The 24,808-nt window shown below is 44.3% G+C and overlaps 1 protein-coding gene across 5 annotated transcripts in view; it reads right to left on the bottom strand.

Moving 5' to 3' along the window:
• KIZ (kizuna centrosomal protein) overlaps positions 1-24,808 on the bottom strand; it is a 120,426-nt gene that overhangs the window by 2,582 nt on the left and 93,036 nt on the right. For 3 of the 5 annotated variants that reach the window (XM_046679430.1, XM_046679429.1, XM_046679433.1), the window contains 2 exons: positions 11,850-11,954; positions 9,047-9,143 (listed from right to left, as the gene is read on the bottom strand). The exons of 1 other annotated variant lie outside the window; for it this stretch is intronic. In XM_046679430.1, the coding sequence (XP_046535386.1) occupies positions 9,047-9,143; positions 11,850-11,954 (202 nt within the window). The remainder of the gene's footprint in view (positions 1-9,046; positions 9,144-11,849; positions 11,955-24,808) is intronic. One more of the 5 variants, XM_046679431.1, reaches the window with a different exon arrangement.

Consider the following 24,808-nt stretch of genomic DNA (forward strand, 5'->3'; position numbering starts at 1 on the left):
TTCACTAAAACAGACTCCGGCCTTTTAGATGGGAAGAATGCCGAGAAAACACCCAGATCCCACCGTGACCATCACTGCTCTGCTCATGGCTGGGACCCTGGTCCCCTGACGCAGGAAACCCTGTGAACTCATGTGCTCCTCTCCTTTCGGTGAAGTCTGGTTAACCCAGGGCTTAAAAATCTGCCTTATGCCATAATTTACACTTTCTTTTCAGTAAAAGAAACTCCACTAAAGTCTCATTTTCTAGGCTCAATATTCGTCTATGTTCCCTTAAACTTGGTGCCGGTTTCTTTACTTGACAGGACCAACTAGAGGCCTGTGGCCATTTCTCCATGAAGAGCAGACAGCCCATGACGACCTGAAAGGGCCTGGTGCTAACTGACGATCAAGGAGGCTGCTAGGAAGGTGGGCACTGAGGATGTGAGCCTGACAGACTCCCTTACACAAAGTGCACACGTGTGAGCGAGCGGGTGCACACACACAGACTAAATGCTCCTGTGGGTCCGTCCACCATTTCCCCCCTCCCATTGATGAGGACATGGGGCTAGATGCTAGGGGGAGAGGCAGAATATAAAAATGCTAGTGCAGTGTAAAGAGAGGCTAATTTGCCAGCTGTGGTTCAATAAGAAGAACTCTGGGAGGGTGAGGCGAGAGCACCAGTGGCTGGGAGAACTGACAGCACGGGCTGGGTGATGGGTGGCTGCAGGATCCCTGAGGAAGCAAGGCGCCTCCTGGACTCTGCTTTCACAGACTGGGACCGAGGGGCAGGAGGCGGTGGGATGTGGCAGTAAGGAGTCTTTGACACAAGCAAGAGAACAGAGGCAGGTGAGCCCAGGCCAGTCCCCATGGCCTAGGCTCCTTCTCTGAGCTCCAGAAACATGTGCACTGCCCACGTGCTAACTCTACTTGGCTGCCTCCAAAGTGCCTTGCAGTCAACACGCACATCCAGGACCAAATTCATGATCCTCCCAGCATGGGCCCCTCCCCTGCCAAACCATGCCCCTCCTCCTGTCTCAGCCAGTGGCACCCTAGCCCTCTAGTCCCTCCCAAGCCCCTCTCCACTCTTCTGCCCTCCCGCACCCAGTCAGCCCGCAGGTCCTGCCTAGTTCACCTCTCAGCACTTCCCCAAGTCCTCTCTCTTTCCCCACGCACTGCCACCACTGGGTCAACAAAACCAGCATCTCTTGCCTGGACCTTTCTAACAGCCCTCTCACTGGTAACACCACATCCATCTTCGCCCTACAACCCATTTTCCACTCAGCAGCAAGAGTAAGCTTTTTGAAACACAAATCTGATCACTCCACTTCCTCGCTTAAAACTCTTCAATGCTTTCCCATTGTATTTGGCAAAAGACCTCAATCCTGAACAGGGCCTGCAAGGTGGATCCCCGAGACTTCGTCGGGCCCTCCTGCTGCAGCCTTCCCATCCCCTATCCCCCTAGCCAACCACCGAGTCCTCCTCAAAGTCACTGTTTCACACCATTTGTGCGACTGATATGTGACCTCTCCCCTCTGGACCATGTGCCCAGCGAGGGCAGCACCCATTCCTGTTTCGTTTCCCTGCGTATCCCTCTGTCTGCACTTAGTGGGTGCTCAGTGAACATGTGCGGGATGAAGTGATGAACCTCACTGAGCACAGGGCTCTGCTTAAAGGCACTTGATCGATATTTGATGATACACTATTTGATTTGCATATTTCTACTTACTATGTGACTTCAGAATCAGGTTGTTCAAGTTTCTTACCAGAGACATATTTTCTTTACAAGAAACATGTTTCAGAACCAAATGCATGTAGTTCACCACTGAGAAAGGTGGAAGATGCCCTTCAGGTGTCTCCAACTCCATCTCAAATCTAAGGGGCAATTATTTTTCCCGTTGGGGAATCATTCTGCAAATCAATGTGACATTGCAATTCAAGGTTGATCTAATTACACACAATTCTTAGGGTCAACATTTCTTTCTTTGGGTCATACCTAACATGTAAAACTAAGACAAGACCAATGGAGACAGTGTGAGAACTTTCTTTGGAGTGCTGGATAGAGGCAACTTGTTTAGTTACTATTGGAAATGAGAGAAAAACAAATTCACTTCTGAAAGTACAAGAAAACGCAAGAAAGAGTTAAGCTGATAGGCCATGGGATGTGGTGACCTTACTCCCTCAGATGCACTTGGAACCTGACTGCTTAATCTCCCCTGAGGGCGTGAAAGTAACCCCTGTGTGGTTGTGGCATGCAAACAGCCACGGACAATATGTAAATGACAGGTCGCGGCTGCATTACAATCAAACTTCGCTTATAGACACTGACACTGGAATTTCCATAACTTTCAGGTATCATGCAACATTATTCTTCTTTGGATTTTCTGCCCAACCATTTAAAAATGTAAAAACCAATCTTAGCCTGTGGGCTACACAGAACCAGGCAGCGGCCTGGACTTGGCCCCAGGGCCGCAGTTCACGAGCCTGCTGTCCAGCACGGCCCACACATGCTGCACCCATGTGGTCTTTCACAGCTGACTCTTGGAACCCAAGACAGCAGACTGCATTTTTTCCCCTAGAAGTTTACAATTAGACTACTTCAAAATAAACTATTTTCAGGTAAGATACCAAAGACAACTGATTAAATTAAAATGTGACCATGTTCTGCTGGTCTCATTATAATTGGAAATGATCTCTACAGAATTTTCTAGTAGGTTTGCTAATGTTTTCCCATGGCTGTAAAGTGAACATGATGAACCACCAAGGAGATGCTCAATTATTAACATTTTGCCATCTTGGCATATCTTCCCTCTGTCTATCCATGAAGCCACCTTATTTTTTGATGCATTTCGGTAATTGTTTATAAATTGCCCTGCTATTGATAAACTAGATTAGGACAACTCTAATTAAAGTCACTTTTGTTCTCATCTTTGCTAAATTTAAGAAGTTAAGGTCAGGGTCTTAACAGAACAGGTTATAGTCTAAGAGCAGCAGCTGGCACAGAGTGAACACCCATGTGTGTCATCACGATGATACAGTGTGCTAACGACAATAGCAGGAATTACCTGTCAGTTGCTCATTTTATATGAGCAAAAGGCTAACATAGCTAGAAACAGTCTACACAGCCCACCTGGTCAACACAACACAGGATTAGATGGCAAGGACTTCTGTAAGCATTAAGTTTTGCTTTGCAGAGTCAGCAAGAAGAGACAAAAATGGGACATGGAAGACCTACGGGTTTCTAAGAAAGCCATTATTAAAGTATAGCAGAGCATTTATGGATTATCAATTCAGTGCCTTCACTCTACAGGTGGTGGAGCCCAGAGAGGTTGAGGGATGTGTCCCAAGACACACAGAGCCAGTGGGTGATGGGGCAGAAGTGGAACAAAACGCTCTTCCTGGCCCACTGACACTTGCACAATGCACGTGTTGCACACACCTGTCTCCACAGGGCCTTGTGAGAAGTGGTCAAAAAGCAGTGCGGGGAGAACCTGGGTCAGAACGACTGGTCCCCGTTCCAGGTTTGACTACTGGTGGGAGGTGCTACTTCAGAAGCTGGGACAGTGTCAGCTCTGGGGCCAGATGGACTCTACTCCTAATGCCCAATTCTGCTCACTGCGCGGCCCTGGGGTTCCCTACTTTTCTGAGCACCTGTTTTCTTGTCTGTGAAATGGGGTAGTAATGCCTTCCTTAAGTGTCTGTAAAGCTCAGGGACAATCCTGCGTGAGAGCCCGTGGCCAGCAGGCTGCAGGAAGAGCTGCTCAACCGTCACGGCCTTGGGATGGACAGAGGTACGTGCTTGGTTTTGTGATCTGCAGTCGTGGGTTCTCAGCAGAGGTAATGAGTCCTCAGGCGCAGAGCGACAAAGAAAGGTAAGGTTTGGGGACAGACTGAGAAGAAACAGGCCTGAGCCACAGGAAGTTTTCCCCTGGAGGAGCCTGGTGGTGGGAGCACTGGGGATGGGGCAGAGACAGGAAACTGCCTCCAGGCCTTCTACAGGCGGGCGGGTGGAGCATCTAATCTGCAATGGCTTGTTCACACCTTCATTCACTCATTCATGTACTTACTCAGTGAATACTAGACAGGAGACACGATGCATCAGGCTCTGTGCTGGGGCTGCAGCAACAGACAGACTCCATCTCTGCCCTGGGGGTCTCACGCTCCAGTGTGGGAGACAGACACCAAAAGAACAACTGTGACATAAGCCAAAAAGGGCAACTGTGGAGTGGGCTGAGAATTGACGGCAGCTGATTGGGAGGTAACATTCGAGGGCCCCAAGAGCCCACCAGTCCTCGACAAGTTCAGGGCCAGGAGCCAGATGCCCTTTCAGCAGCAGACAGGATGGATGTCAGGTAAGCACCTCAACAAGGCACTCTGCAAGTGCACTCCCCCGGGTCCTGCTCCCTGAAAACTGACAATGCAGAGTGCATGAGCAGAGAGGATGGAATCAAAGTGGACCACGAGAGTCTCCCTTTGAAAACCTGTGTGCGCACGTGTCCCTCCCTCCCCTGAACACTCGTGCAGATAACTTTATGGACTGCGTGAGTACCTGCAGGTCAGGTGCATGATGCCGTATAGAGGTGAGGGCAGGTGTGCAAGTGACTTTTATAAAGAAAAACGCTTGCATGAATGGTGGAGCCACATACAGATGCGCATTCACTCCAAGTCCAACGGTTACTGAGCATTGTGACTGAGAAAAGCCCCCAATACCAGTGAGGAGCTCACAGCGGGGGGAGTGTACCTGTATATGGCTTCTACCCCTGTGCTACGATGATGGCAGAAACTGCCACAGGGCCGCAGGAAGGGGATCTTGTGTGGCCAGATCTTCTGCTGGAAACTTTTAGAAGGTTAAGAGTTAAGCCTTGAAAATCTAGTAGGCATCAGCCAGATGACAGAGAGGGGCAGAGGCATTCCAGCAAAAGAGCAGAAATGAAAGCCAGGGCCCATGAAGTGGCACACTGTAAGGGCATGACCTGTGGCTGTCGAGCGGGCAGGGGAGGTGAGGGAGCAGGCGGGGAGGTGCTGCTGTGCAGGCCACGCCAAGCTTGAGGGCGCATGGGCAACAGGGGCCCTTGAGAGACTCACAGCGGCGAGTGTGAAACAACTGAGCTGGGGCGTCAGACATTCATCTTAGCCCTGCAGGGAGAAGCAATTTGGAGAACAGCCGATCTGTGGCATGTCCTAATGTTAGTAACACATTAACTTTCAGCCTCAAGGTCAGTATCATTTTTTTTTAAGAAAAAAATATTCACAGCCCATACACAAACTACCCAAGTTATTGTGACTCTGAGGCCATGTCAGTCGAATTTGGCACTGAGATTCTGAGCATCCTGCCAAGTGCAGTCTATGGTGTAGTGGACAATGGGGAAGGGCTCCCAGCGGGAAGTGTCCTTCCAGTTCTAGGGTCTTATTATAAGCCTGAAAAATAACTAACTTTTGAGAAGATGTGGTCTCCAGACTTTGAATTCCATATTTTTTAATGATTTGAATGTCTCAGACAACATATTTGGCTAGAATTTTTCCTCAAAACAGACACATATTTCTGAAAAATAGAAGGTAGAATATAATTCAGAAAGAAAAAAAAACCCCAGAGATGCCCACAAATCTCTGTAAATACTAATTTTACGTTTTAGAGGCAGACCAAAGTCTGAGACGGTTTTAATTTGACAAAGTCTGAGCGCCCCCTGATGGTTAAACGAGGGCCCTGCAGCAGATGCCATTTTTTTAGCTGCCTGGGGTCAACTTGTTAACTCCCTCCTTTCAGCTAATCATGCAAGTAATTGTTCTTTCATGCTCTGCAGAAAAAATAAAGTATGCGGGCTTATGATGAGAAACGTGGAATATTTAGGAAGTTGTTAATTCAGTAGAATTTAAGGAGAATGAAGATGTGCTAAGCCAGAGACTGAGACGGGTGTTTTTACATGAGAACCTACAGGACTTCCAGGAAACCCTCATTTTTATTTCACTGGACTATTGGTTCCTTATGATCTTCTTATTATCCTAGGGGAAAATGGCACAGTGACCAGGCCAGAAGAAAGAGACCACGGCCCCCAGCAGAGCATCAGCTGCAGCCTGGTGCCCTCCGCTGGCCACTCCTGCGGCTGCAGGGCTAGCATAGAATGCCACCCAGGGCGGCCCTGCCAGGGTGCGGTGGCTGGGTGACTTCTGCCACCTTTCCCCCAGGCAACTATGTTGCAAGCACACATCCTTTTCTTTTGGTAAAACGTTATCTCGATCCAACCAGTAAACTGAAGTTACACGGCAGGCTGTTAAAATATACTCTCCGTTGAATAAACGGATCCAGGAGAGTGAAAACCGCTTCCTGGGGAAGGTAAAGCGAGACAATGTTTGCAGAGGAGAGGAAGCTCTGGCATGCACCCCTGAACAAAAGGGAACAAGTGGTCTTTACTCAGAGAACGGCTTCCTATTAGGATTCACTCCTTCGTACATTATGCCTTTCATCCCCACTCAACCACAAAATGATTTTGCTGAAGCAAATACAATGGTAGAAAAAGATTTACACTGAAAGAATCTTTAATAATAAACTGTTGCCGATCTGCCTACTTGCCCGTGATTTATAATACAATAAACATCGGATTCTATTACGGCTCATACACTGAAGCTGCTGCTCTGAAAAACGGAATATGAAAGCGCCCAGACCCCACCACCATCACAATGAAATGAGCATGTATAAATGTGCTAAGAGTATCTCTTTGCATCTTTTATAGCTTGTGTGTATTAATCTGTAACGCTTATTAAGAAAGTCATTGCTATGCAAAGCAGCACCCAATCCCTTTCTCTGGCTTTTCAACAGAGTGCACTGTTTAGCCAATAGGACGGACCCTCCGGCCCTCATTCTGCATTCATCACAGGCAACATTTGCACAATGTATCTCTCAAAGGCGGCTGAAAAGAAGGCCTTAATACTCATGTAAACAACTGCAAACCAATTACTTAATGAATCAGGCCCACACATAATGAGGTGCAGACAAAGAGCTATAAATGCATTTTTGCGCCCAAGCCGCTGCTTTAAAGTAAAATCCCTCAGCTGTAGTTTGGGCTTAACTAGCACATCATAATTATTGTCTCTAGGACATCAGAGGAAGCCATTTTTTTTTTAGGTCCAACAAGGTCTCTTTTTTTTTTTTTGAGGTTGCTCATCAGCTCACTGACAAAATAGAGCAAAGAAGAATTTTTAAAAGTGCTACAGCAGCACTGTACTGTTATGTTTATTCTCAAGTACTGGGTTTCGAGACCACTTATAAAGGCAATAAAGCACAAGGAGTGACTGCACTAAGTGGGATCCTTAAATGTAAGCCTCTAAGAAATTTCAGTGAATCCAGGCACAAACAGCAAAAGCGGGGCTCTCCAAAGCCCGGGGGGGGCGCATTAAGACCACCAAACCCAGCGCAAGACCCAGACGGCGACACCCCGCGCACCAAGCCCTCGCACGCCATCCAGGCCTTCCCTCACTGCATCTGATCAAGTATCTATACAACCAAGGGTTCCTAGAAGACCTGTCTTTTTTTTCTTAAAGGGGGTGATAAGATTACTTGTAGTTTATTTAGGAAATTAATTTCATGCAGAAACAGTAATAACAAAAGGCCCCTGCCTCAAATTGAAAGGGCAAAAAAGTTCGATTTTAGCTGTAGATGCAAGGCATGAAACAATTCGGCTGAGAAAATATTCTCCAGAATCAGCTGCCTTCTGAATGTATTTAAAAATTGCCCAAAGAATATAAATAAATAAAAGTTTAAGAAGAATTGGGTCTTTTAATGCCTCTAAAATATAATGGAAACACTTCTAACAATCTTTAAAAACTAAAGCGGTGTATTATTAAGCCAAATGGTAACATTAAGCCTTGAAAACTTTATTGTAGAATTTATTGTCTTTTAAAATTTCTTTCAAAAGACCTAGAATTTGAATTTATAGCATAATCATAAAAATATAATACTGTGACACTTTTCCTGTCATAATTCATTATTTCTCACTTCCTTCAAAAAACATAAAAATCCAGGTATTAAAATAATAATTTCTGATAATTAAATGTCCCTAAAATTGAACTTATCAGGTTTCTAAAAGCAAGAATTTAATTTCAGAAAATCAATCTTATTTTAATGTATTCTAGGTCCTAAAAATATTGTAATATTTTTCAAAATATAAATGAAAATAGGATTTTTTTTCACTTAAAAAATACTACGTTCCTGGATCAAATCATTTTATCTTATGTGATGTGACATTAGAAATGTAGAGTTCCTGTTTTAAAATCTCTTCGGGGCAAGCAGTTAATTCACATGTGACGCAGTCGTCTAAAGGACAGCTTTTTCCTGAGAAACGCTATTACAAAAGGAGACTTGTGCTGTTTGACAAGAGATTTAGCCAAAGCAAAAAGGGAGGCGTTTCAGCAGGCGATCGCTTCTATTCCCATCTATAAATTCTTCCCAGGTGACTCAGTGCCACTGCCTGATCAGAATCTTATGTTGATGACAAATCTCGCATACAACTCACTTATCGTTGCTTGAAAAACTTACAAGAAGTGCTACTGTTTAACAAATGTGAAAAAAATAAATTTTGTCCTTTAGGAAAATAAGGAAGAAAGTACAGAGAAAAGGAAAGAATAATCTAGCCCATCACTTGGTAAGAAAGAGGAATACAAAAACAAATATCCAGCAATTGCTAGTATATATATTGGCCATCTCAGAAAGAAGAAACAGGCCACTTTATTTCTTTTAAGGCCTCATGTTTTCTCTCTGCCCTTTTCCAACACCCTCCATTGTGTGGTCTCTAAGCAGCCCTACTGCGAGCAGCTGTAGACGCTAATTTGTGGTTCACTGAGGTGTCAATTGAGTCTTAAACCAAGGAAACAACAGCTGCAAAACAATACTTGGCTCTGGTGCAAATATTTTCAAAGGTAGACTAAAGTTTCAACTGTTATTTTAGATAAACAAAATCCCAAACCATAAGCTTCCATCAAGTCACAAAACAAAGTAATATGCAGTGGAGTTTAATTCATCACACAGTGACATTTCTCATCTTGTCGCCGCTATTCAGAAAGGCTTTCACGACTTTACCTTGACAAACGACTTCCTTCGCTAGATGAAAAACTAGCTTCCGAGGCGATTTTGTTAGTTGTCTTTGTCTTGAATGTACTGCTGCCAATATTCAGACCTGTGAGAAGCACAAACGTGGAGAGCGTCAGCCACCACGCAGCATCAAATGAAAAAGCGGCCTCACAATAACTCCAGTGAAGCAGACAGAGGAAGATGCTGCTCGAGCCGCGGAAGGCAAGGCAGTTTCTGAAGCAAGGAACATGTTGATAGAATTCTGAAAGGAAGTGGAGGGTTTTCCTGTGATACCTAAACAGCAGCCACAAAAAGTAAAAAATAAAATCATTCAAAGAGCTCTATTCTAAACGGCCAAGAGACACAGCGAGCACATGGGTCTCTCCTACAGCACCACGTGCTGGAGAACTCACAGTGTTCTAACACACGGGCAGCAAGGGGTCACCAGGACAGTGGGTGCTGGAACCAGGTCTCAGAAATGACTGGCACCCCTGGACGACAGTTACCCACCCCACCCACCCTTAAGCTCTCTGCCAAATCCTCTTTTTCCATCTTCCAGGAGAGAATGAAGCTCCACGGAAAGCCATCACGGCCACTCTTTAACCAGCCTGGAAAAGGCTGATGGGGAAAATGCACAATCCACCTCTTCTCTGGAGCCAGGAGAACCGGACTGCCCCCACGATGCTCTCAGCTTGCAGGGTAACCCCTGACCTCTGCCCCCTGGGGGACTTCAGCCTTGGATGTTTCTGCTGCCAAGTCTCATTCTTAACTGGCAGTCACCTGAGATCACGCATGGAGAGTGCATGGGCATGTCTGCAAAAGGCATTTGCTGAGTTTCCATCCTGTAACCTGCCTGCCTTCCTGTAATCTCTGCAGCAAAGCTATTGTCTTAACCCTGTGTCCATGCTCAGCCCGAAGAGGGTCTCCACGTGCTTAACAGGACAAGGCCTTTGCAGATGTGGAAATGAAGGTGCAAGGTGGCAGTGGCTTTCCTTTGTGACAGGTCCAGAGACAGAGACATCTGACGCAGAAAGTAACGGAAACATGCACTGCTTCATCAATAGTGAGATTTGGGGTGGCTCCTATGTTCAGAGTTCACCCACCACTACCTGTAACGGCACTAGCACAGGGTGCATGGCTTCCCTTTCCCTCGGCCCTCCCAGCCCGCCTCCTGCTTCTCCTCGGAGCTCAGAGAAGTCTCCAGGATCAGAGTGCGAGGGAGAGTGCAAAGTATCATGTGATCACAAGTAAACTAAATACCAGAGGCTGTATCTGACACCGGGGAAGGACTTCTATGATCCCAATGCAGGAAAACGTGGAGTCTTGCAAAGCACATAGTGTAAGTTAGAGTGTGGAGCGAGCGAACGGAATCTAGGGGTGCTTGATTATACAACCTATAAAGTATCACTTACGAATAAATTAATAAATACATTAATAATTAGTATACTAATAGTACCAGCATTTTTGAAACACATCCAAGGGACTACAACTTATGTCAAATTTACTCATTTTTTGAACCTGTCCAATTAACTATCCAAAACATATTTACCACACACAGATTTACGGAGTCACCTTCCAAACACGTGTGTCGTGTGTGCTAACTGGCTGTAATGCTCTGAGGGAGGTGCTGCTCTCTTGGTCCCTCCTTTGCAAAATGAAGGGGTTGGATAAATACTTTCTAAGATCTCTCCGGATTCTAATTTTGTGACTCAAATGTGAAGAAGGTGATGAAAAGCAAACAGTTAAGGGTTCACAAGAGCTGCATCTTTCCAAACAATGAAGCCCTCCATTGGGGCAGAGGCCCCATCTTACACCTCAACAAACCACCAGGTCTCATGTTGACGAAGTTCAGATAACACCCTCCGCCCCTGCAGCCAGCCCTCCCTGAGGGCCGCTCTCTAACAGGCACTGTGCTGGGCATTTCACCTACAGTGGCTCACTGAATCCTCAAAATAACCAAAATAACAGGATTTTGCAGCAACAGATTCTAACACTAATATTATCTAGGAAATAGGTCTCTAGAGACAGACAGCTAAGTATGATGCACCGTATGTCCCTCGAAAAAAACATCTGTCTGATGTAGACACCTTTGAGACAATTGGGAAATCTGGATATGGACTGGGAATTATGTGACATTAAGAAATCGCTGTTCATTCTGATAGGTGAAATTATGGCATGGTGGTTTACGAAAAAATAAAGTCATTCAAGTGTACTTCCTCTGTATTAATCCATTTACTTTCACAAAGAAAGTTGAAATGACATACTAAAAAAGAGGTGTAATAAAATAAGAACCACTGAAAATAATAAAAATGCAACAAAGTATAAGAAAATTACAATTAAAACAAAAATCCTAGATTGAAGAAACTACAATTAAGCTTAAAATTTAGCTTTACTGGGATTTACAGTCTTTTCATTTAAAAAACCCAAAGTTTCCCAATATCCTGGTAAGGGAAAACAGCCCGGGATGATGCTCCCCATTGGTGATTAAGAAACTGGAAGATGTGGGAAAAGAAGGCATTTGGGGTGTCTCCTGCGGTACTTAGCGACAAGTTACTACCATGACATGCCAGGTAGAATCCAAGGCCCTTAAGGACATCGCCATGCCAGGGATGGCACATATCCAGGAGGGGAGACTCTTCCCAACTCTTGGTTGTTAAGGATGGAAAAAGAACTGGCTTATTCTAACCCAGTGACAGTGTGTTACAAAGCACCAGGCACCTTCAAAGAATGACCACGCTTTCCTGAACACAGCACTAGCCACTGCCTTGGGTCTCCGAGACACTGGCTGTGAGTGCTAAATCAGCTTGCTTACCTGACAGTCGGGATGCAGAAGCATCCGCCTTTTGGAACCTGCCTTCAGTTTGATTCGTATTCTCCTGAAGGGTAGACTGCTTCAGTAACTGGTATGCTTTTGTTTCTATAGATTAAAAAAATGGCACAGGTAACTGGATATCCACATGCAAAAGAATGAAGCTGGACCCTTACCTTATACCATATACAACATCCAATCACAAAGGGTTAAAGACTCAAACATAAGACCTAAAACTATTAAGTTCCCAGAAGAAAATAGAGAAGAAAAGCTTGAGGACACTGGATTTGGCAACAATTTCTTGGATATGACCCCAAAAGCACAGTCAACAAAATAAAAACGAGACAAATAGGACCATCTGAAACTTAAAAACTTTTGCGTGTCAAAGGAAACAATCTTACCAGACTAAAAAGGCAACTTACACAATGGGAGAAAATAATTGAAATCATATATTTGAAGAGGGGTTAATATCCAGAATATATAGGGAACTTCTATAACTTGACGACAACAAACAAATAACCCGATTAAAAAATGGGCAAGGACTTGAATAGACATTTCTCCATATACAAACGGCCAATAAGAACATGAAAAGATGCTCAAAATCACTAATCACTAGGGAAATGTGAATCAAAACCACAATGAGATATCACCTCGCACCCATCAAGATGGCCATTATCAAAAGAACAGAAAATCAGCATTGTGGAGGACGTGGAGAAAGTGGAACTCTTGTGCACTGTTAGTGGGAGTGTAAAATGATGCAGCTATACGGAAATCAGTATGGAGCTTCCTCAACAAATTAAAAATAGAACTACCATATGATCCCACACTCCACTCTGGGTATATATCCAAAAGAACTAAAAACAGGATCTCAAAGAGTTATTGGCACACCCTTGTTCATCACTGCATTATTCACAATAGCCAAGAGGTGGAAGCAACCCAAATGTCCATCAATAGTTGAATGGATAAACAAAATGTGATATATACATGCAATGGAATATCATGCAGCCTTAAAAAAAGAAGGAAATTCGTCACATACTACAGCATGGATGAACCCTGAGGACACTACGCTATGAGAAATAAGCCAGTCACAAGAAGCCAAATACTGTATGATTCCACTCAAATGAAGTACTGAAAGTAGGCAAAATCATAGGATCAGAAAGTGGAAAGGCGGGTAGTCAGGGCTGCGGAGAAGCGGAGGGAGTTTCAGCGTTTAGTGGGTACAGAGTTTCAGCATTGCAAGATGACAGAGCTCTGGAGCTCTGCTGCACAACAACGTGAATGTCCTTAACACTACTGAACCGTACGCTTACAACGCTTAAGACGGTAAATTTAAAGTTACGTATTTTTTACCACAATTAAAAAAAAAAAAGCAGAGTAACCAGATATCCCAATTTGTCCATGACAATGCAGGTTTAAGCCTCTTGTCTGAGCATGATAATTAACAAGATAGTCTTTTGTTATCAAAAGTTTCCTAATTTAGACAATAAATTATATGGTCACGCTACTTAAGAGACATATGAACAAAAGGCAATGCAACGGCACAGTTGGGTTACTCATCAAAGAAAACCAAGTGACAGGCCAGCTCTGGTTGCCTAGTGGTTAAGTTTGGTGCACTCCGCTTCGGCCGGGCATACCTAATTCGTCTCTCAGTGGCCATCCTCTGGCAGCGGCTCACATACAAAAAGAGGAAGATTGGCAACAGATGTTAGCTCAGGGCGAATCTTACTCAGAAAGAAAAACAAAAAAAGCAAACAAACCAAAAAACCAACTGAATAAATATTTGAACACTGATTGAATATTTGATGGTATTGCTAAATTATTATTAATTGTTTTAGGTGTGAAAAAAATACACAGAAATACTGAATTTTCTACTACCTAGAGACAAGTTTTTTAAATTCTTCCTATGATGTTAACACTTTTCAAATGCATGTAAATTACTTTTTTGAATTGTCTCTTTTTATTTGTTTTGTTTTTGCTGAGGAAGATTAGCCCTGAGCTAACATCTGTTGCCAATCTTCCTCTATTTTGTATATGAGCCACAGGCATAGTATGGCCACTGAGAGACAAGTGGTGTAGGTGCGCACCTGGGAACTGAACCAGGGCTGCCAAAGCAGAGCACGCCAAACTTAACCACTAGGCCATGGGTCTGGCCCTGTCCTTTTTTAGATACTCTGAAAACAAACAAACAAAAAACAATTTAGTTGAACCCAGATTTTAAGACTTGAAGTCAAGTTGTATGAGCTTATTTGAAGTGGCCAAATTCCAGTCATTATTTTGAGAGGATCTGTGGATAGGTTCAACTCCTAGTAAAATGGTTTCTCTGCATTCCAGGCCACGCAGCAGCTGCTACAGGACCGAATCAGAAGAGACAGCACTGACTTCTTTGGTTGGTCAGCTGGTCACCCTGGAGCACTCCCTGCCCGAGCGCTCAGGCTCTCACATTTGAGCGTGGGCTCTCTGGGCTGAGTGAGGGGAAGGACGGTCCGGAAGGGGAGTAGTAGCAGGATGAGCTCAGAGACCCACCGCTGAGAAAATCTAAACAAGGCTTATCGTGGGGACAGAGAAGAGCTTTTGCAGGGAGCAAAGCCAGGTGCCCCAGAGGGGGCAGCCTGGGCCTCGCACGGATCCACAGGACGCCCTTACCCTGCAGGGCTTCTAATAATGTCTGCTGTAAGTTAAAGTGGGGAAGACTGTTGGGAAAAACAAAACCGGAGAGATACAACCTTCCCCATTACCTCAAGTCTCAAGGATACCTGGATGAAACAGAGCATGGAGAAATAGAGTTTTAGCATAGATATAACAAAATAGCATCCGTGTCCACATCTTCAACGTGGCCACAAATAAAAGGGCTCCTGCTGTCAGCACCAGAGGCTGGCAATCGGCTGCACTCCTGCTTTTGCTGGCTCAGTTTAAGAACTTAACCACAAGCCCCTTATTACTGGATTAAAACTACCATCATGCTGAAGAATAAAAATGTAACTTATCTTGCCCTACTGAGAACCAATCAAGATAAAAATGAGTATTTAAAATGAGCATGATATTTTGAAATATTAAATGCTATATAGTTAAAATTTGTATAAATCAGGGGCTCTTTATTTATTTTTTTTCCTTCTTCTCCCCAAAGGCCCCCGGTACAGTTGTATATTCTAGTTGTAGGTCTTTCTAGTTGTGCTATGTGGGACGCCACCTCAGCATGGCCTGATGAGCCGTGCTAGGTCCGTGAGCAGGATCCAAACTGGTGAAACCCTGGGCCGCTGAAGTGTAGTGCACAAACTTAACCACTCGGCCACGGGGCTGGCCCTAGATCAGGAACTATTAACTCTGAAAATAAATCCTAAGGCAACACTTTTTCTTGTTTTTTTTTTTAAGGATTGGCCCTGATCTGTTGCCAATCTTCCTCTTCTTTTTTTTTCTTTCTCCCCAAAGCCCCCCAGTACATAGTTGTATATTCTAGCTGTAGGTCCTTCTAGTTCTGCTATGTGGGATGCCACCTCAGCATGGCCTGATGAGTGGTCCCATGTCCATGTCCAGGATCCCAGTCAGTGAAACCCTGGGCTGCTGAAGCTGAGTGCATGAACCCAACCACTTGGCCACAGGGCTGGCCCCAGGGCAACACTTTTTAACATTGCTGGATTGTGATGTTAGTTTGGTGCAGTGGAACTAGTATTTTGACAAATTTAATAAAGAAAACATGAGACATAATGCATGCAGAAGGGGAAAGTACTGTTTTGCATAACTTCTGTGTGTGTGTTGGGTACTGGCCTGGAACAGAAAGTGTTTCTTGCTACAGACTAGTCCCACTGTCCTAGGATGGGATCATAATACTCTCCAATTAATCCTACCATCCATATTACTTCAGATTTGTGGTAAGGTACTTTTGGGAGAGGAGAAATATTAATAAAATCAAACACAGAGGGTCTGAATTCTAAAAGGTAAGGAATCACTGTAAAAGAGGTGAAAATGTTGTGTTTTGTTTTTATTTTATAAAAGTTTTTCAGCTTTTAGGATGTAAGTCCAGATCATAATAACTACATGGTATTTCTGCATTCAATTAAACTTACTTGCTCAAGGAAAAGAGAGTAAAGATGAAAATTAAAAACAAAACAGAAAAAAGAAGAAAAGAAAAAAGAGTAGTTTCTTGGTAAACAGAGGCTGCTGGTGGCTGGCAGCTGGGGCTGGGGCTTCCTCTCGTCTACTGCCGTCAGGTAAACCATCCGACTCCACTGAGCCGGCTCTCCTGCTTCTCAGAAACCAGGGGAACAGGGGCCTTTTACATTCAGGAGAGGATTTTTGTGAAAAATATCCAGCTAGTAGTTGTATGTTAATTTAACATTTGGGGGGATTAAATATCGTCTAAGTACAGGACAATATGGATATTATTACTGGTCTGAGTGTAGCAGGGGAGAAATGCGAAGCGAATTCACTCTTAGCAGCAAGGGACCATTTACTACTCTGGAAAAGACAGGCCATTTCCATGCTCCACACACTTTCCATTCTGGTTTCTTTCCCTTCCTTCCTCTGCTTCTCTTTTTAAATTGAGGTATAGTCGACATATATGAGTTTCAGGTGTGCAACATAATGATTCAATATTTGTACACACTGTGAAATGCTCACCACAATAAGTCTAGTTGGCGTCCGTCACCACACATAGTTACAAATTGTTTCTCCTTGTGATGAGGACTTTTAGGATCTACCCTTCTCTTCCTTCTTGAAGGACTTGGACTCCGTAACCGGCCTTTCCCTTCAAGGCTGCCCTGGGTCCGCTTTCAACTGTACAAACAGTTTTGGAGGGCTTTGCTCGTCTCTCCTGTCCCATTCTACTGGAGCCCACCTGCCTTCCCAGCCATGGCTCCTACCGGGATTTGATCTCAAACCTTCTGTGGACCTTCTTTAAGCAGAGTCAACGAAGCCCACCCAGACAATTTTTATCACGGGTGTAGCCACCCTGACCTGAGTAATAGAGGGTTGGCAAAACCAAGAGGACTACTGGGCATATGGCCCGCCCATCCCTGACACAGACTTCCTCAAGTGGAAGCAAAAAAGGCAAAAAATAAGTGGAAAAGGTAAAAGGATAAATGCATTCACTTGGAGGAATAAACACTAACTGAGGCAGGACTAGGACACCAGACCAGCCGGAGGGGTCAGGCAGGTGGCAGGTACTGCTGAGTAACAAACAGGAGGCTGTGCCGGGGAGAAGATGCTCAGAGATGGGAGTCCGTCTCCCCTGGGATGCATCACAGCCTTAGTCCCCCCATTTCAGTGAGAAGAGCTGCACAAAACATTTGAAGGACTGGGAAACAACCCAAAAGTAAAAACAAAATGAGGGTTTGGTTAAAAAAATAATCAGGAGAGGCTAAAGGTGACACAGCCTGCGTAGACACAAGGGAAGCAGGGCTCAAGAGCAGGTATTACACATGGAGCGGACAGGGTGGGGCTGCAAACGCAGATGCTCTGGGCCAAGCAGGTACCACAGATAAGTGAGTCAGGCCCCGTGGGAGCAGTGGAGGGGCAAGCCCTGGAGCAGGCTGGAGAGCAGGAGCCTGTCCAGGGGGGAAAGCTGTTCCCTGGCTACAGCCAATTGCTGCCAGGTGGGAAAGTGGGCCTATCTGGCCAGACTTCTGCCTTTAAAAAAAATAAAACAAAACAATGCACAGGCCAAATAGAACATACGTGCAACCTCAAAGCTAGGTGGTGCTGAGCAATTTTTTCTGTGTTCAGTAAAAGTGGCACAAGAACATGTACAGAAAAACTTCAGCTAAGGGATATAAGCTAGGTGTTGGGAAAAGCTTTCTTAGTTTAGAGAGTCCAGAGACCCAGGAACACATTATCAAGTGGGGCTGCAACAGCCATATGGAGATTTTTAAGTAGCTGTTTGCATTTTATATAAACAATTTTATAGTCTATTTTATAAAGCAGGTTTCAGACTCTTTGGAGGCAAGATATACAGGGGCCGGCCTGGTGGCACAGTGGTTAAGAGCGTGCGTTCCGCTGTGGCAGCCTGGGGTTCACCAGTTCAAACTCCGGGTGTGGACATGGCACCCACATATAAAGCAGAGGAAGATAGGCATGGATGTTAGCTCAGGGCCAGTCTTCCTCAGCAAAAAGAAGACTGGCAGCAATTAGCTCAGGGCTAATCTTCCTCAAAAAAAGAGTATACCTTTTGCTAGGGGTACTCAAACAATTCAGACATCCTCCTGGAACAGCCTAGAAGAGCTGGCCAGGATACCAACTTCATAAAACTACACAGCAAAGCTGTGGACGTGAGGTTTGGGGTAACTCAGGCCCAGGCTGTTCTGGAAGGAGGAAGGATGACGAAGAATCAAGCAGTGAAAAGCTGCGCTGCGTTGCTCTGCAAATTCATAGTTACGAAATGCATGAACGAACAGAAAAAGGAGGAAAAGGAACAGGCCTAGAGACTCAAGCCAGCCTGCTCCAGACAAGGTCAGGACGAGGTTCCTCCAGTTCCAAGAAGACTTGAGGCTCCTCTACTCTAAGTCAACCCTAAGTCTGCAAATTTGAGCCCAGGTGGCGCCTCAGGCTTCACTTTCCAGCCTGTGACTTACAACTCCAGGGAAACACTTCGTCTCACTAGTAACGTCAAACTCTCAGACAATTATTGAATAGTGCATATAATTAGATAAAACAAATATTTCTAAAGAATACAATTATTTTCAATTAGAATGTTCTGGTGCACACAGAAACAAATATACATGCATGCTCAAGCTTTCAGTTCTGGATCTCTCAGTCAAGCATCTAGTATATACTGAAATCTGTGTCAAGATTTAATTTAAAAAGTAGAAAATACTGCAACTTAAAACATAAATAAAGGAGTCCAGGGTGCTAGAATCCCTCCTTGGCTATTAAATCCAGGCTGATGACACGACGAGATAAATATATTTTTCTCTACGTTGTTACATAGGTCAGCCGAACCCAATCATCTATCTTCCCGCAAAGTCAGAATCATTGAGATTGTTTTTGTTTTCTTTTTGATATGCATTTCGTGTCTAGAAAATGGAAACAGCTAGAGAAAGAAAGTGAAAACATGCTGAATAAAGGGAGGTAGGAGAGAGATGATGTTGAGGAGGGGAGGGAAAAAAAGCCTCAACTTCTTTTATTCTCTTTTTTATGCAAATGTACACCTGCTAAAATACTTCTAAATCTACAAATAAAAAGGAAAAGAAAATATCTGATGAAAAAGTGCTTTTAACAACCCATTACAAGAGCCAGAGGAAGGCGGGAGCACTGGTCTCTAAGGGGCATCTCGAGGCAGAGGACCTGCCTGTGGCTGTCGCAGAAATCCCGAATGAAAAAAGAGGAGTTGGGCTGGAAAAGGAGTGACAAAGGGAGACGCAAACACCACCACCAGGACAGCTAGGAAAATAACCTTGAACCGACAAAGAACTGTGCATCTCTGAGTAAGGAAGGGTAACTACTATTCCTATACCAAGTATGCTGAAATTTAAAAATTAAATTTGAAAAGTATTTTCTGTCCACTGAGTGTCCCAGTGCTGTTACTTTTCATGTATTTCTATACTCATGCAAATTTTTTCCACACTACTAGATGTGTTGCTGATGCAGCAAACCTAGTCCTTTTGTAAAATAAAAGAAAAATTGCCAGATATATTTCTAAAATTAATTATAAAGATAAATATTATCACTTAAAATCCAGAAATCATTTGTCCAGTAATCTGCTCAAATGAAAACAAGAAAATATTAGGATATAGATTGCCTTCACAATTCTGAAAGTACAGAAAACTCATCTACATTTAGAATTTTTTTCAAAGGCCACAAGTCTATGAGAACGTGCGATACAGAGGCTGGCTCCAGAACCAGAATCGCTGTCCACGTCCAGACTTTCTGCAGTGAACTCCACTCCCCCAGCAGCCGTGCGCCTGTGAGTATAGTGCCAAGGCTTCTCTGTGCTCTCACGGAGAGGGCAGTGCACAGAGAAGAGAAACTCCTAATTCCTACGAGTTGCCTGGAACTGCTTCAGAAAATACATATTTACATCACATTCTTAATTTCTGTGCAGCAATTCAACAATACACCTGGAAGTAAATGCCAGGCCTGTAACTGACCTTTAATGAATGTTCTAAAACTGCACTGAAACAGTGTTGCTGGGAGTTATAACCACAGTGCCTGCCACTTCACACGGTTTAATGATGGGAAGAGAATTCTCAACTCTCAAAGTCATGCAATCTTCTACTTTTCAAAGATTGAGTAATCTTGATCAGGAATCTATATTTTACAGGTATAATTAAATATTTTTAAAAACAATATTTTTAGCAATTTACATTCAAAGATTTACATAATGAGAAGAAATCATAAATAAAGACGATAATATCAATATTATCATTAGCATCATACGGAGCAGGGTCAGGAATAATCAACGTATAAGATGAACTAGATGCCAGAAATGTAAAATATGAAGAAATCCCTCTTCAGCCCCTGTAGTGGGTTGAATAGAGTCTCCCCCAAAGCTCATGTGCACCCGGAATCTCAGAACGTGACCTAATTTGGAAATAGGTCCTTTGCAGATGTAATTACCTAAGGATCTCAAGAGGAAATTATCCTAGATTTATGGTGGGCCCTAAATCCAATGACTGGTGTCCTGCCAGCAAGAGGAGCGGACACAGACACAGGAAAGAAGGGGATGTGAAGGTGGAGGCAGAGACTGAAGTTGTGTTGCCACAAACGAGAACCAGCAGAAGCTGCAGCAGGCAAGGAAGAACTCTCCCCTAGGGCCTCCAGAGGGAGCACAGCCTGCTGACACTTTGATCTCAGACTTCTCGCATCCAGAACTGTGAGAGAATATGTTTCTGTTGGTTGAAGTTTGTGGCACTTTGTTCCAGCAGCACTAGGAAAATAATATACTCCCTTATCCCCGATTCTATTAAAATATCTAAAGCCCAACCTCCTCTCTCCCCACTTGAGTCTCTTGTATGAAATGAAGGTGTTTCATAACATGACCTACAAAGGCTCTTTCAGCTTTGGACCCCCTGCTCCATGGTTCTCAAACCTGGCGAGACACCTGGGTGTGTCATAAAAGACTGATGCCTGGGTCCCTCCTCTGGAGATTCTGATGTAACTGGTCACAGGTGTGGCTGGGGCACGGGTAGGTTTGAAAACTCCACACAGGATTGTACTGTGCAACCACCAAAGAGAATTTCTCTAGGCATTTATGAATTAATTTCCTTGAACGCAGGAACATCCAATCAAGAGCACTCTTCAAAAAGGTGCCTTTCATTCTTTAATGACCGTGTTAAATAAACACCACCACCCTGCAATGTCATGAGTGAAGACGCTTTGCTGAAGCAGCAGCAGGCAGCAGGCCCCTTGGGTGAAGCCCCAGCAGTCTGACCTCTGGAGACAGGGCCACGGGGACTGCAGTGGACAATCCAGCAACATGCAATGGTTTCCCTGGTTTTGCACGAGTTCGGGGCTTCTTGTCCTAGACACAGCAGGTAACACACCTTCCCTGATTCTCGTGCACTTCTGGGACAGGAGGGGGAGACACATTCTTAGTAAAGTCTCAGTAGTGGAGTGTCATGCCCCTGTACTCTTGCAGTCCAACGTTGTCACCACAGTCTTCTCTCCCAGGGTAAATCCAGCCACCAACCACCACCTGGCCATTGCATGTTCCCAGCCTTTTCCACTGTGATGTAAAACTTAAGCAATAATCTTTTGAGAAGCACTGCCCAGAACCCCAAGTGGCACCCCTACAATCTATCCTGACCTCCCACAAAGCTTCTAAACGGACATACCTTAGTATGACCTTGAATATTTCAGCTTGCCAAAGAACATCAGTGAGAAATGGCACATCAGGCAACCACTTTCAACACAGCTTGACCAGGAGAATTGGTGTCAAAAGAATGAGAGGCTGAATGGACATTCTTAGAGGCTTAATCCTCTTGAGATAAAAGCTGAGAGCCTTTTCACATGCAGCTTAAGAAGATGAGTTTTGCCAGGATGGGCACGTGGGGTGGGAAAGTATTGGTGGAGTGACTGACTGAAAGAGACAGCGTTCTGGCCTGAATCAACAAGCATTTAAGGAAACTCCTTAATACTCTCATTTTTATTCATTCATTTGACAAAGTGAGTGCCCACTGTGTGCCAGATATTGGGTTAGGTGATGGGTTTTTATGACATGTAGCATAAACTGCTCACTTGCTAAAACTAAAACTCACTTAACTCTCAGAGGTAAAGTCAGTGTGAATACAAACAAAATTGCCAACGTTGGAAATTTCACTTTGGGGGTATAAGTAGTTCAAACGAGACTTTCTCTCAGAGTCTAGATAAGCATCGCTTTACTCCTGGCCTAAGTGTTTCATGGAAACGCTGACCTGAACATCCTACTACCTGCACGTGGTCTCAGGCCTAGGTGTACTCATGTTTGCCCTGCTTTATAAAGGGCATACACACCTCTGGGTAAAATCCATACTTGGAAATCCCTGCGAGTGCCCACCTCTAGGCCTAACAAAAGAGAAAAGAAAGGTACGGCTTTCTTCATCATTGTTCTAAAAGCATCCTTGCGGAGCTCATCTTTCGTTATGATATACACTGACATTTAATTAATCCAGACATCTTGATGCAGTTGCCTCTCTTACAAAATGAAGGCAGTGGAACAGAAGGAGTTCAGGGCTTAAATCCTGAAGTTTGAGTTTGATTCAAGATCCAACACACTAGCTATATGGCCTTGAGCAGGACTCTTAGCCTTTCTAAGTTTCTGTTGGACTGTCTGTAGAATGAGTTCCTAATGTTTACCCCACAGGGCTGTTGTGAAGATTAGAGATGATGGAGGGTTAGTGAGGGCAAAGACCCAGTCTCACTCCCAGGACTTAGCCAAAGTAAAGTTGTGATACACGTGAAAATGATATACTATTTACTATCTAGAGAAAACCACACATTTATAGATATCAAAATTAACCTTTGCTTTCTATCGTAACTCTTCAGTGTGAACAACTAGACTAATAAAGGGGCAGACTGTGTTAACAACAACAAATCACACAGGCTGTGGGAATAAACTCTGGTTGAGTGTGTGGGTGTGTGTATGGGAGGTTTCTATGTAAATCTCAGCACAGAGTGCAGGAGCTACAGTCATGAAACTTACACTCTCCGAATGATTAACAAAGCAGATGCTTTCAGAGTGACAGTAAACTCTAAGGATGAGCCCCTCTGCCAAGGAGACCTATGTTTGGAAGTGATAAGCAAATAAGAAAGGGAAAGAAAGAAGTGAGAATATTGGCATATTTGATTTCTTTAATCTGGAACGAGAATCACAGTCGCTCAGCAGCGGAAGGAAAGCCGGAGTTCCAGGAACAAGAACTCCTTCCACAGTGCCCCTCTAGAGAGTGGGTTCCCGCCACGGTTCAAGCACCCAGCACATAATCTCATACCCGGAGGACACTCAGCTTGGTTTTGTTGCAAAGAAGAGCTAGAAAGTTCCTCCGTTACTAAGCTGTGAACTCCTTCCCTGGAACAAACAGGGCCCCCTAAGTTACACTCTAAAATTAAGCTCAATAAATGTTCTGCCTTGTATGTGGCAGCCTTGCAAATATATTTAAAGATAGCTTTTGTACCCTCACAGGTAAGCTTCCCCACGGCCCTCGTTATTATGAAAGTGGTCTAACTCCAGAGCTTCCTCTCCATTCTGCCCAAACTCCTGGTGCCTGCCTGGAGTTCACCCGGGCCTCTTTCTCTACTACAGCCCTTCTGAGATGGCTGTAAAGCAAACAGTCACACAGAAGGCCCCACACGACAGAGGAGCACTTCTGGACTGCCCAAAGTCACTACTGGAACCTGCTGGTTGTCAGTTCGTCACTTGAAAGCTGCACAGGAAGCAGCTTTAACAAGTAACTTTCAATTATAGCATCAACTGGGTTTAGTTACACTAATGTCGCCAAAGCCTCATTATAAAGCAATCTCATCCACAAGGGAGATTACCACAAAAAGGAATCACGGGAAAATGCTGACAATAATTTTCGTGTACTAAGAATACTGGCACCCTCATTGGACTCAAGGTTTTAGAAAACATGCCACATATGTGTGTGCATATTTCCCAAAACATGTTCCACAGAACATTAATTCTGTTGGCTGTTTTCACAAAGGATTCCATTTTCAAATGGAAGATAAATTATTTGAAACTCTAAGTTTACACCTTTAAATGGTTCATTTACTCAAAGTCTTCTAGAAGCTTTCAACATGCTCCCACGCACTGTGCATGCTGCAGAGGGAGAGAGAGATGAGGCAGGGTTTCGTCACAGAACACGTATTCCCTGAAGTATTTTCGGGGTGGAGCCTGCACAGAACACATTTGGGGAGATGCTGTATCAGCCCATCAACACCGTGAGGCAGCACCCCAGAGGAGGACTGTCGTCTGGTGACCGGGTGCCCTGCAGCACCCTCACCTGGGAGCCGTAGGAGTTATGGCACACAGGCACTCACAGGCAGAGACATCGGGCCTTGACCAGTGAGATCCCAGGCGCCACTTTAGCAGCTTTTTGTGATTCTTCTCTAAGGGTTTCTTCATGGGACTAATTGGGAAGTTCCAAAAGTATCATGAAACTCTACTCAAGATTCCTTTTTGATAAGGTAAATATCCTTCCGGATTCAAATCATCAATTGAGTCCTCCAATGGAAATTTCTTGCGGAAACTAATTCAGTGGTGCCATTGGGAAGCACTGTGTGAGGAATTATAGCAGCACAGGGCTCGGGCGGGCCTTGGTCCCAAGCGGCTACTGCAACTCTGGAGGTGGTGTTCAGTCGCATTTCCATGGTGCGTCTCAGGATCACACTTCCTGTGGCAATGCACCCCCATCCCTCTGCTTCCTTTCCCCTGAGTTTGGTTTGTGAGATTCCTTTTAACTAGAAGTCCCTGGTTTGAAAATGCCAGGGATTGTGGGCCTGGTGCAGAAGATCAATACTACTACTAACATTCACATGAATATTATTATTATAAATTG

This window comes from Equus quagga, chromosome 12 (genome assembly GCF_021613505.1).
Source record: "Equus quagga isolate Etosha38 chromosome 12, UCLA_HA_Equagga_1.0, whole genome shotgun sequence".
In the NCBI taxonomy this organism is placed as follows: Eukaryota; Metazoa; Chordata; class Mammalia; order Perissodactyla; family Equidae; genus Equus; species Equus quagga.